Raw genomic sequence first — 11,924 nt, 5'->3', positions numbered from 1 at the left:
TGCTAGTGACGAGACCATATTGAACAAGTTAGGATGAATAGAGTGCCTTTTTAAATTATGTGAGATGTTAGAATCGATAGGGGATTGAAGTCGACAAGGTTCATGCTTATTGACGAGCAAGTAGCAATGTTTTTACATATCATCTCCCATCACCGAAAAATCGAGTTATCAAGCATCACTTTAGAAGGTCCGGAAAGCTGTTAGCGAGCATTTCATAGTGTTTTAAATGTCATCACGCTTGCAAGATGTGTTATTTAAAAAGCGGAGCCAATTACGACCGATTCTTCCGACACAAGGTGGAAATGGTTTAAGGTATAGGACTAAGTTTTATATATAGCTTCAACAACATTTACTTGATTTAGATTTAAATTAGTATTCTAACTCAAGGTTTTATATCATGTGATATAGAATTGCTTAGGTGCTCTTGATGGAACCCACATCAAGATTAGGGTTCCAACAGTTGATAAACCTAGATATCGGACGAAAAGGTGACATAGCAACAAATATGCTAGGTGCTTGTACACCGAGATGCAATTTGTTTATGTTCTTCCGGTTGGGAAGGTTCGATTCTTGATGGACGGGTTCTTGAGATGCCATTAGTAGAAGACATGGATTAAAAGTTCCTCATGGTAAAGTGTATAGTTAGAGGACTTTGATTTATTCATTAAGATCAAACTTTGTGTGTGAATTAATCATTTTTAATATGAAACTTATTTTATAGGTTGTTATTATCTAGTTGATCTTGGATACACAAATTGTGAGGATTTCTTGCACCATTTAGAGGACAACGATATCATTTGAGCGAGTGGCGTCGGGGTTATCGACCAAGTTCTCCACAAGAGTTTTTAATATGAAACATGCCTCAAAGACGTAATGTCATTGAAAGATGCTTTGGCTTATTAAAACTTAGATGGGGAATACTTAGGAGTCCATCGTTCTATCCTGTAAGGGTGCACAATAGAATTATTATTGCATGTTGTTTGCTCCATAATTTTATTCGAACCCATATGAGTAGTGATCCCATTGAAGCGGAGGTGGGAGAAGGATTACCTACAATTAATGTGGTGGATGACGATGAACCGAATATCACAAATATTCATCCATCGGATGCTTGGGCTACTTGGAGGATGGAACTAGCCAACCAAATGTTCGATGAATGGCAAGCATCTAGAAATTAGTTTGTGAAACTTTTGTGAAACTTTTGTATTGATTTTTGTATTGTACTAAACTACAGAAATTATAATATAATTTCTTCTAATTCACATGTGTTATAATTTTAAATTTTTGTGCTATGGAACTTTTGATTCATGATATTCAACTTAATTACTTAGATTTTATAAAGTGTTGACCTTTTGAATCATGATATTAAAATAGTAATTAATATAATTTGTTTTTTTTGTTCTTAAGATCATTATGTCGGTGTTCCGAATCAAATGCTCAAGCTTCTCGAGGAAGCAAAAGAAAATGGGTTCTCGAGGAAGATGCGACATTAGTTTCAACATGGTGGACTCGCACAATGTTGGAACATTTAATCTCGATACGGGTTCAAAGCCGGTTATTTGAACGAGTTGGAAAGAATGCTACAAACGGTTTTACCAAATGCAATGTTGAAGGCGAAACCTAATATTGAATCAAGGATTAGGTTACTTAAAGGAGTGGTCAATCGTCTCACGACATGCTTAATGGCCAAAACAATAGCGGTTTTGGTTGGGACGAGCATAAATGACTCGTTGTTCTTTGAAGATGCGGTTTGGGAGTCCTATTTAAAGGTAAGATTATTTCAAGTCTTTATTATATTATTTTTACCAAACTTACGACTAATATGATTTCCTCATTTTTAGAGTCACAAAGAAGCCGCCAATTCGATTTCGTACTTTCCTTACTATGACCACTTACTACCATATACGCAAGAGATCGAGCAACGGGAGAGATGCTCAAACAAATTCCGATGTTCTTGAAGAAATACATCTTGATGATGAACGTACTACGATATGAATGAAGATAGAAACACATTCTATGATCTGGTGACGTCTCTTTAGATGACATGGATGTTTCGTGCGGATCCGCGAGGAGATCGAGACCAAGGGGTTCCTCATCTTCAAACAAGAGAAAGAAGAAATCGATGCTCGTGATAATGTGTTTTCTTCATTTAATGAGGTCGCCACTTTGTTCGGGAGAAAATCCAGCCGTTGGCGATCAAATCAGTAGGAGTTTTGCCTCCGAGGTGGTAGTTCAGTAGAAGTCAGAACAACATATGGAAGGTTTAACCGACGATCAGCGGTATGATGCATTGAGTAAAATTCCCGACCATCCAACTCAAATGATCGTTTTCTTTAGTTTACCTTCGATTGTCTGATTGGAATGGGTTAGGAGATTTCTTTCTTACCATTAAATATCAATGTTCAAACTTTTTGATGTTGTAAAACTATATAACATATGGATTTTAATGTACAATTTCATTTTCATCTAACCTTTTCTTAATATAAGTTAATTATGTTTATGCATAATATAATTCTCAAGTTATATATTGATTTTAGTAAATTCATATAAGAACATTTTATTATTAAGAATTTTATGAAATTATATATCACTATATAATTATATTTAATATTAATTATTTTAAATTGTATAAATTCATATAAGAAAATTTTTATTATCAAGAATTTTATGAAATTATATATTATTATTAAATTATATGTAATAATTATTATTTTAAATTATACAAATTCATAAACTATAATCATATTAGTTATAATAATTTTAAATTTTATTAAATCATATATTTAATTAAATCATATTTAATATTAATTATTTGAAATTTTCTTTTATAGTATCATATATTATGATTTGAGTAAATTCATAGAAGAATTTTATTTATTAAGAATTTTATTAAATTATATATTTTAATTATAATATATTTAATAATAATTATGTTAATTTATATTTTACAAGACTATATATTATGATTTGAGTAAATTCATATAAGAATATTAATTTTAAGAATTTTATTAAATTATATATTTTAATTATAATATATTTAATAATAATTATGTTTAAATATGATTAAATTATTTATTATTGATATTAATCTTATTAAAATTTAAATAACAATAACAATAATAATTTACCAAAACAAATTTATGCTAATTATTAAATTTTATTAAATTATATATTTTAATTAAATTATATTTAATAATAATTATGTTTAAATATGATTAAATTATTTATTATTGATAATAATAATGTTATTAAAATTTAAATAACAATAACAATAATCATTTACCAAAATAAATTTCTGCTAAGGATATTCTAGTCATTTTAGTTTTTTCATTATGCTATTACATCTCTATTACACTCAACCAAACACATGATTACTATTACGCCTCTATTCCATTACATTCAACCAAATAGTTGATTTACTATTACATAGCTTTTTCATTACACCTCTATTCCATTACACCTCTAATCCAATACAGCTAACCAAACTTAGTTCTAATTCTTACTGAGCAACCCCTAAAATCTGTTCTTAAATTTCATCGCCTCTTTCTTCTTCTTCTTCTTCTTCTTTTTATATCTTTCTTTCCTTCTTGTTTATATATAGAGAGCTGAAGCCAATTCTGGTTGGCTTCTTCACTCTCTTTTCCATGCCCCAAGATTTTTTTTTTTTTTGTAAACAAACCAGCAAACCCAAACTCACAAGGGTTTTTTGTCTCTTCCTCCAACTTCAAATTTCAACTCCAAATATTGCAGGCGTTCTGTGATGCTTGTTCTTTGGTTTCTGTTCTTTTTAACTCGCTCGGTCTCGCCTTCAAATTCGCGGAGATGGATGGATGGATGATATTTGAAATTGGGTTTAGCAGACAACGATGAGAGAGTGGCGGATGTGCGACGAGGAATTTCAGCCATATTTCATGTTAGGTGATTTATGGGAGTCATTCAAAGAGTGTAGAGCATATGGGGCAGGAGTCCCGCTAATTTTGAATTGCCTTGATTCTGTTGCCCAGTATTATGTACCTTATTTATCCGGTATTCGAATTTACGCTGATTCCTTGAAGCGCTCTACCAAGGCATCAAGGTATATTATACATTTCTACCGTTGGGAGTTTATTTTAACTTGTGGGGATATTACTTTTTAGTTCTACTTTATTTGTATATGTTGCAAGTTTCATTCTCTTGTGTTAGCTATACTATAGTGAATTAGTGATACAATTAACTTTAGTTTACAATTTTGTGCTTACTATCAATTTTGATATAGTCATTTGAATGGCTATTTAGGGTTGATTTGAATGATTATTATATCCCTCTGTTAAGGCTTTCTGTTGTTTCTTTTAATGGAAATTACGCCTTTCCAATCTATACCCTTAAAGTTAAAGAATGATTCTCTTCTTTGAATGTAATTTAGTGCAACTTATAATTGTGAGAGTTTGTTTGTTATACTTACATAGTCTCGACTTCCCTATGCTACATAACCTGGATTTACTTGGTCTTTTGGTTTAAACCTTCTTTTCTAGTGTTAAGGTTTATTTGATTCCCCCCTCTCTATTTCGAACCAATCACTGAAACTTTAATTTATTAATTGATGATGGATGGATAGTTTAAATCAGGTAGGTAATCTTGTGGAAGCATCAAAGAGGTTTGCCACTTTAGAAAATATAGTTGATGCAGATGTAGGTAATGGGCAGTGAAAAAACAGAGAAGCCCTTCGCGTGATCTGCGTCGTGTTAGACAGGGTCTTCACCTCGTACGAGCTTTATTTGAACAATTTTTGTCATACAAGTACGTTATATGCCCTTCCAACTTTAACTCTATATTTTTCTCTCGAGGGAATCCTGGTATTATCCTTGAATGTGAGCATCTGTAAGTGCTTGTTATCTCTTTTTGTTGTTTTTGCTGTTGTATGGATTACTCATTGAGAAACACAGCTTCAACAACTTATGCTCAAGTATGTGCACCGTATCACTCCAAATTGCTATGAGCAGCAAAGAAAATTTTTTTAATTGCAGAAAACCAACTTCCCTTCTTTCCCATACTGCCAGAAAATTTAGGGACTGCACGACTTGTGGTTGATTTCGATAGGTGGTGGACTGGTGAGGAATCTGTGAATGTTCTCTTAGAAGCCGCAGGCCAAGGTAAAGTCTTCCCTTTCCAGATTAGGAACTTAATTTATTTATTTTTATTATTTTAGAATTTTTATATTTATAAATTTTTTTCCTTATCCTAAAAAAATGTTTTTTTCTTGAAAATCACAAATCAATTTTATTAATTTAAGACAATCTAATAAGTTTATATTTGAATTTTTTAGACAACCGTATTTTCTTTTTCTATTTCCCACACTTGAGTATGATAATGGTAGCAGTGAAGTAGAGGTTCTCACACCGAAAAAGGTGAATAAAATCACAAGTTTCCCTCTCATTATCATTTCCTTAAAACGAAATCATTTTGATTTCTTTTTATGCAAGACTTTTGTGATACAATCCCATTTATCATTCATACATACCTACGTGTATATATATATTAGATTATATACATGCACGACATGAATGAAATTGATATAATAATTAAATATGGTAATACTTGAGTTATTAAAAACTATAATATTTTGAGTTTGAGTCCTATAAATATATTTTGAGAAATTATTTAGTCAATTGCTGGTGGAGTTTTTACAGCGTTGAAATGCTATCATGTGTCCTAAAAAAAATTAAAAATAAATTAAAACAAGCATGTGCCATGAACTAAATCTTTGCTTATGGAGTTTAAAAAATTCTCCTAGAAGTCGACAAAATGTTGACCCATATATTTTTAGATTTTATATGAAAATATAAAATTATCTTAATATCTATCACTTCATAAAAATAAAATTAACTTGATAAAATTTTAAATATTAGTATAGATATAAATATTCGTCGGCGAAAAAAAAAAGCACAACCTACAAAAGAAAAAAAAAATGCTACTATGTATAATTTAGGGATAAAACAACGTCACACTAAATTGCTATGAGCAGCAAAGAAATTTTTTTTAATTGCAGAAAACCAACTTCCCTTCTCTCCCATACTGCCAGCATTACCGTGTCATCTAAATGTCATAATCTATTGGTTCCAGCTCTTGATTGTTCTTAAATGTACTGTACTTTGTTTATAGTCAAATGTCTCATGATGGTTGCCTACTTGTGTAGGTCCAATCTACATCTGATGGAGCTGATTCCACTCTTTCAAACCCCTTGTGCGAGGAGTCTGCTCAAAATTCTTCAAAAATACTCTTAACAGACAGAGGTTTGCTTTTATTTTCACTTTGGACATTAACTGTATTGTTAATGATGCTGACAATTCTAGCTGGCTTTTCAATTGTCAGCATACATCCACCACCTGCCTTTGGCTCATCGCCTAATCTTGAAGCCCTTGCACTTGAAGCAAATAAGTCTAAGGATCAAGATGGAGATAGTTCTTTACTTGACAGTTCACATCTTTCCCGGTATTTAACTATTTATTTATGCCTTAACATGTCCTTAGGTGAGGGCTGATTGTTTATACAAAAATTTTGGTTAAGTTAGTGGTAGTTTGGTTTTTTTGGACTTGATCATCATATACTTTTTGAATATTATGTATTGGATCTTTAAATTATTTAGGAGTGCATTAACTAATAAGGTCCTGTCAAAGTTCAACTTTCTTACCTCAGAACAATGCTTCACCACCATCTTTAGTTGACTTCAGTTTTAGGTGTGTTTTTGCAAGTTTATTCATCATATTTAGTTTTCATCTTCCTACTTTACCATTCACATACCGATGCTTCTGTCATTTTTGGTGAAGCTTTATAAATACTTTCTATCCATTTCGATGGTGAAATTTACATTCTTTGGTGCTGATGCAGGCCCATGCATGAAGTTACATTTTCAACAGAAGACAAACCAAAACTTCTTAGTCAGGTATATGATAGGAGCAGTACTCGAAGTACTTGTTCTTCATAAGCTTATTTCTTAAACAAAATAACTTATATTGTGTAGTAATTGATTGTGAGGTAGCTTTTAGGTATCTGAGTCTTTTATACTAACTATTTATTGCAATTGGTTCCAAATATTTGGTGAATTCAATTATTAATTTGCACTGCTAGTTTCGTGGTGTCATATGCCTTTTGTGTTAGAATTTGAATTGTTCCCCCTAAACAATTTTCTCTATGTACAGGTTTGATTGTGGCATGTTTATGTATTCTATATATCAACTTCTATAGCAGAGGCTTAAGTCTTTGTTTTGAGCAGGTAAGTCCATGGAACTTTTTTTTATCCTTGTTGTTCATGTTTTATTTTGATTTTTCTGTGATTAAACTCTAGTACTCAGGGCAGTAGTTGTTGGGATGTAAAATCTGTTGTCTATCTGCCTAAATATATGACAAAAGGTAGAAGTACATATTGGAGATACTCTCACATGCACATTCATTCGTTTGAAACACGATATCTAGTTATTTGTCTTTGAACTGAGTTGGATTTTTCCAGGCTTATGTAGGAACACATGCCCTATGCCCTATTTTCGTTTAAGGACCACCAAGGAAATTCTGAAACTGAAAGCTGATTGATCGGATGTGTATGCCGGCTTTCATCAACTACATTCGAAGGCCTTACTAGGAATTGAAATGGTGTGCAAAGAGATTGCTTCTTCTGATCTGATTTTTCGATATAAATACTGGACAAAGTATGGATATTTTACTGCTGTTAGTAAAATAGGATTCTCTTCTTAGGATCTTAGTTTCTTCACTTGTATTAGACTCAACAATGGCTTGCATTGCATTGGTGTTGATTTTACCAAAATTTCGAGGTTTACAATTAACTATTTTTATTAATTATTTACGTTTTCTCACTTTTATTAATTATTGTTATTATTTAAGCTTCCTTTATTTGCCTTCTTTTATCATTTTCATGGAAAATTTAATTTAAATAATATTTTTTATCCTTAAAAGTATATTTAAAGTTCAAATTTAAAAATAAAACATAATATAATATTTATCATAAAAATAAATATTATTTGATTAAAATAATTTTTTTGCATGATATGTTTTTAGCGGCGTTTTTGCGAGAAGCGTCGCTAAAGGTTTGTTCTATAGTGGCGTTTGTGATAAAAAGTGTCACTAAAGGTCATTGTCTTTAGCAGCGTTTGTGGGAAAAGCGCCGCTAAAGGTTATGGTCTTTAGCGGCGTTTGTGGGAAAAGCGCCGCTAAAGGTCATGGTCTATAGCGGCGTTTGTGGAAACAGCGCCGCTAAAGGTCATGTTCTTTAGTGGCGTTTGTGGAAGAAGCGCCGCTAAAGGTCATGGTCTTTAGCGGCGTTTATTTTCAAAAACACCGCCAAAGTTAGCGACGAGTTCAATAGCGGCTCTTTTTGCGGCGCTTTTCGAAGCGCCACAAATACTTTTAGCGGCGCTTTTTAGCGCCGCTAAAAGCCTGTTTTGGTGTAGTGATAATTATTAAACCATGTCATTCTATTAATAGTAAAATTTACGTGTAAATATTAAAATATCAACTTTTCAAATATATGAGAACTAAAATGCTCCTTTTAATAGTAAAAGGTTTAAACTAAACTTTGTGATATTATATTATTCTATTATATTACTTTAATTCTTAATTTTTTTACCTTAATTAACGTCAGAAATAAAATTGAAACAAGAAAAATAAAAATAAAGTTACTAAAATATAATGGATTTGAAGTGTATATAACACTTTTTTATCGCTTTAAAATGCCTCCAAAATATAAATAAGTCTTCAACACTCCAAATTAATATGTCGTTTTTTGTTAAAATGATAAATTTTGAGAAAAAAGACATACTATTTTAGTGATTAGACTGAAAATTTTAAATCACAATAGTTGAAGAATTTAATTTCTAACATCTTAAGTATAGCGTTGAATTTCAATTTTACTAAAGTATAGGGACTAACACTATACTTTAACCCACTTAAAAAATGTAGTGCTTCAGTTCAGGGTGTTGGATCTAAAAATGGCTGATAATGATATTTTGACGCTGGAGGCAGAATTCACGTGAGCGCCTTTTACCTAGGCTGCTTTTGGTTAAAGAAAAATAGATATTTTTAATAATAGGATTGGGAAACGTAAGATTTATTTTATTCGTTTGGATAAAATATAAGATTTTGATATTTGATTGATAAGATGTGAGATTAATTATAAGTATATTTCATTAAATTATATTTATTATAGAATTTATTTTTTAATAAGTTAAATTTTTATTCTCGATTCCTATGAAATCATGATAAATTATGAATAAATCAATATATGATGTTGAAATAAATTTATAAATCGAAATTATAATATAATTGATGAAAATGATTGTATTATCAACCATAATTTATAAATCATAATAATAATCGTAACAAATAAATCTTTAAAGTATATGTAATAATTTTAATTTTAAAATATGATATATATTGTTTTCCTTTTAAGTATAAGAGATTTTATTTGAGGAAAAAAATACAGAATTGATTAAAATGATAAAAACAAAAGATAAATTAGTCTACAATTTCAAATTTTGCTTGTAATCTAAAATAATGTAAGGCACGAGTGGTATTAAGATTGCATTAATATATATTTCAACATTGTAATCTTTTATAAATAATGAGCTTATTTTATTCTAAAATGCGAAATTAAAAAAGTACAATATTATGTATTATTACTCAAACACCCCCATAAAGCAATAATGACCAAGGAAAAGAGACGATGTTTCTACTACCTTTGACTCTTCCTGTTGACTAACTTACACTTTATTGGATCCACAGATTAAGGATGAAGACAAGTACGTGGGCTTTTTTTATAAATTAACCCACAAAATTTAATTAATTACATAAATATCTATTTCTTTAGTTTCACTAACTTTCACTTACGTGTTTAATTAAAAAAAATGAAATATTTATATAATTAATTAAAATTTTTAGGTTAATTTTATAAAAAAGCCCAAGTACGTGACTTTGGTAATAAAAGTAATATATTGGATAAGTTAAAAGTGGGACCATACCCTAGTTTGCATGCAATCTTCCAACATCTCCTTTCTGTCTACATCATCACCTTGGTCCAGATAACACAGAGTCTGCAACTGTTGAAGCTAAACTCTCCACTTCCACTTCTAATGTTAATTCATTTTGAGAATCTTCGTCCATGTTAATTACAACATCAACGGAACCTTCAAAAAGCTTCACAAGTGAGGACATGGAAGGCCTGTTGGCATTTTCAGTTTGCAAGCACGATGCAACGACCTTCATCATCTCCATGACTTCGGTTGCATTCGAATGCATATCACCGTTGCACTCATCGACTAAATCCAAGAGTTTCCCCTCCTCTTGCTTTCTCCTAAAAAGCTCCAGTAAATGCCTATTTTCATCTAGTTGAGATTCGTCGATGTTTTGTCGCCCGCAAAGAATTTCTAAGACCACAATACCGAAGCTATAGACATCTACTTTCTCAGTTATGACTGAACTTAACCATTCGGGAGCCATATAACCCGGGGTTCCCCTCATACGTGTAATGACTTGACTTTGGTCTCTTTCAATTAGCTTAGATAATCCAAAATCTGAAATTTTGGCATTGAAATTAACATCTAAAAGGATATTTTGAGGTTTAATGTCTAAGTGAATTATCTTTTGGTTGCAATCTTCGTGAAGATAAGCAAGTCCTTTGGCTATATCTAAAATGATCTTCTTTCTGACTTGCCAACCAAGTGCAAGTTGTTGGTTGGTTTTGAAGATCCATTGATCTAGCGACCCATTAACCATGAACTCATAAACTATAAACCTATTGAATTTTTCAGCACAAAATCCAACCAAACTTACCAAATTGAAATGGTTGAGGTTTCCAATCGTCTGAACTTCCGAAATGAAGGACTTATTAATTGGACCGACGTAAAAAAGATGCTTCACTGCAACTTCAGAACCCGTAGGCAATGTTCCTTGACAAACAGACCCGAATCCACCTTCACCAAGCTTGTTGCTAAAATTCTTGGTGATGTTCTTCAAGTCTTTATAAGAGAATCTAGTTGGCATTTTCAGCATGTTGTCGAGATAGTTATCTTCCTCAACTTGCTGGAACCCATTTTTAAATCTTCGAAAAAAGAAAATGGCTACAACAAGAAGGAAAGCACATAGAACTATCCAAAAAAGTAAATCAATGTTCACAACAACAGCTATGATGAGTAGAGTAAAAAGTGTGCTCATTACAAAGTAGCAACGGGCATTCTTATTCATTCTCGCTAAGACTGGAAATGGCTTTTCAGGAAAGAGTAATATTTGAGAGAATTAGGTGCAACAATGGCGTCAAGCTTTATAAACTGCAGTGCTATCATATGAAATCACCAAGAAAGGGCAGAAAAGTCAAAAAGAGTAGGACTGTAGTAGTCCTATGTTTTAGGAAATGACCAAAAAACTGTTTTGGAAATCATTGACCGTGCCAACTCAGCATGAAATAGGAGGAAGGACTGGCTAGTGGCTAACAGCACAGGTGTCTATTTTCCTGACTGCCACTTCTCTCATTGTACTGAACTGAATTCATGGGCCGGAAACAAAACCCAATTTAATTAATGGGCCGAAAGCCAAACCAAACTTTGAACCATCCATTTTTGTTTTCATTTATTTTATTTTTGTCATTTCAGGAAGTGGCACCAGTTGAACATATAATCTCGAGGAAACCAAGAATAAATATTATTAACTAGCTTAGGATAGTTAATTTAATAGAATTTTCTTATATAAAATTATATTAGATATTATATCACAACTATATAATATTGTATTTTAATAATATTTCGTTTGGTTTTCATATTCCATGAAAGAATCGCAAAACTTTTTATCCTCGTATTATACTTATCAAATCCCTAGCATAAATAATGATTTTAGAATATTTAACATAATATGATTTTGATGGGTTTTATTTGATATGGAATTGGAGT

The 11,924-nt window shown here is 31.4% G+C and overlaps 1 protein-coding gene and 1 long non-coding RNA gene across 10 annotated transcripts; one reads left to right on the top strand and one right to left on the bottom strand.

The window, feature by feature from the left end:
• Positions 1 to 3,495: 3,495 nt before the first annotated feature.
• Positions 3,496 to 7,830, top strand: LOC128034065 (uncharacterized). Of its 9 annotated transcripts, none has more exons than XR_008190118.1 (8): positions 3,503 to 4,075; positions 4,595 to 4,942; positions 5,037 to 5,129; positions 6,173 to 6,269; positions 6,349 to 6,468; positions 6,865 to 6,919; positions 7,176 to 7,249; positions 7,484 to 7,830. It is a non-coding gene; the product is annotated as an uncharacterized LOC128034065 (long non-coding RNA). The 9 variants fall into 9 exon arrangements; XR_008190116.1 differs by having other exon boundaries at positions 3,507 to 4,075; positions 4,595 to 4,776; positions 5,004 to 5,129; XR_008190120.1 differs by having other exon boundaries at positions 3,508 to 4,075; positions 4,595 to 4,776.
• A 1,744-nt stretch (positions 7,831 to 9,574) lies between these two features.
• Positions 9,575 to 11,307, bottom strand: LOC105775094 (G-type lectin S-receptor-like serine/threonine-protein kinase SD2-5). The gene has a single exon (XM_012597632.2). It carries the CDS (start codon positions 11,224 to 11,226, stop codon positions 10,051 to 10,053), a length of 1,176 nt encoding a protein of 391 aa, XP_012453086.1. The 5' UTR covers positions 11,227 to 11,307; the 3' UTR covers positions 9,575 to 10,050.
• Positions 11,308 to 11,924: the final 617 nt, after the last annotated feature.

This window comes from Gossypium raimondii, chromosome 10, assembly GCF_025698545.1.
Source record: "Gossypium raimondii isolate GPD5lz chromosome 10, ASM2569854v1, whole genome shotgun sequence".
NCBI lineage: Eukaryota > Viridiplantae > Streptophyta > Magnoliopsida > Malvales > Malvaceae > Gossypium > Gossypium raimondii.
This window is presented reverse-complemented; position numbering and strand designations above follow the sequence as displayed.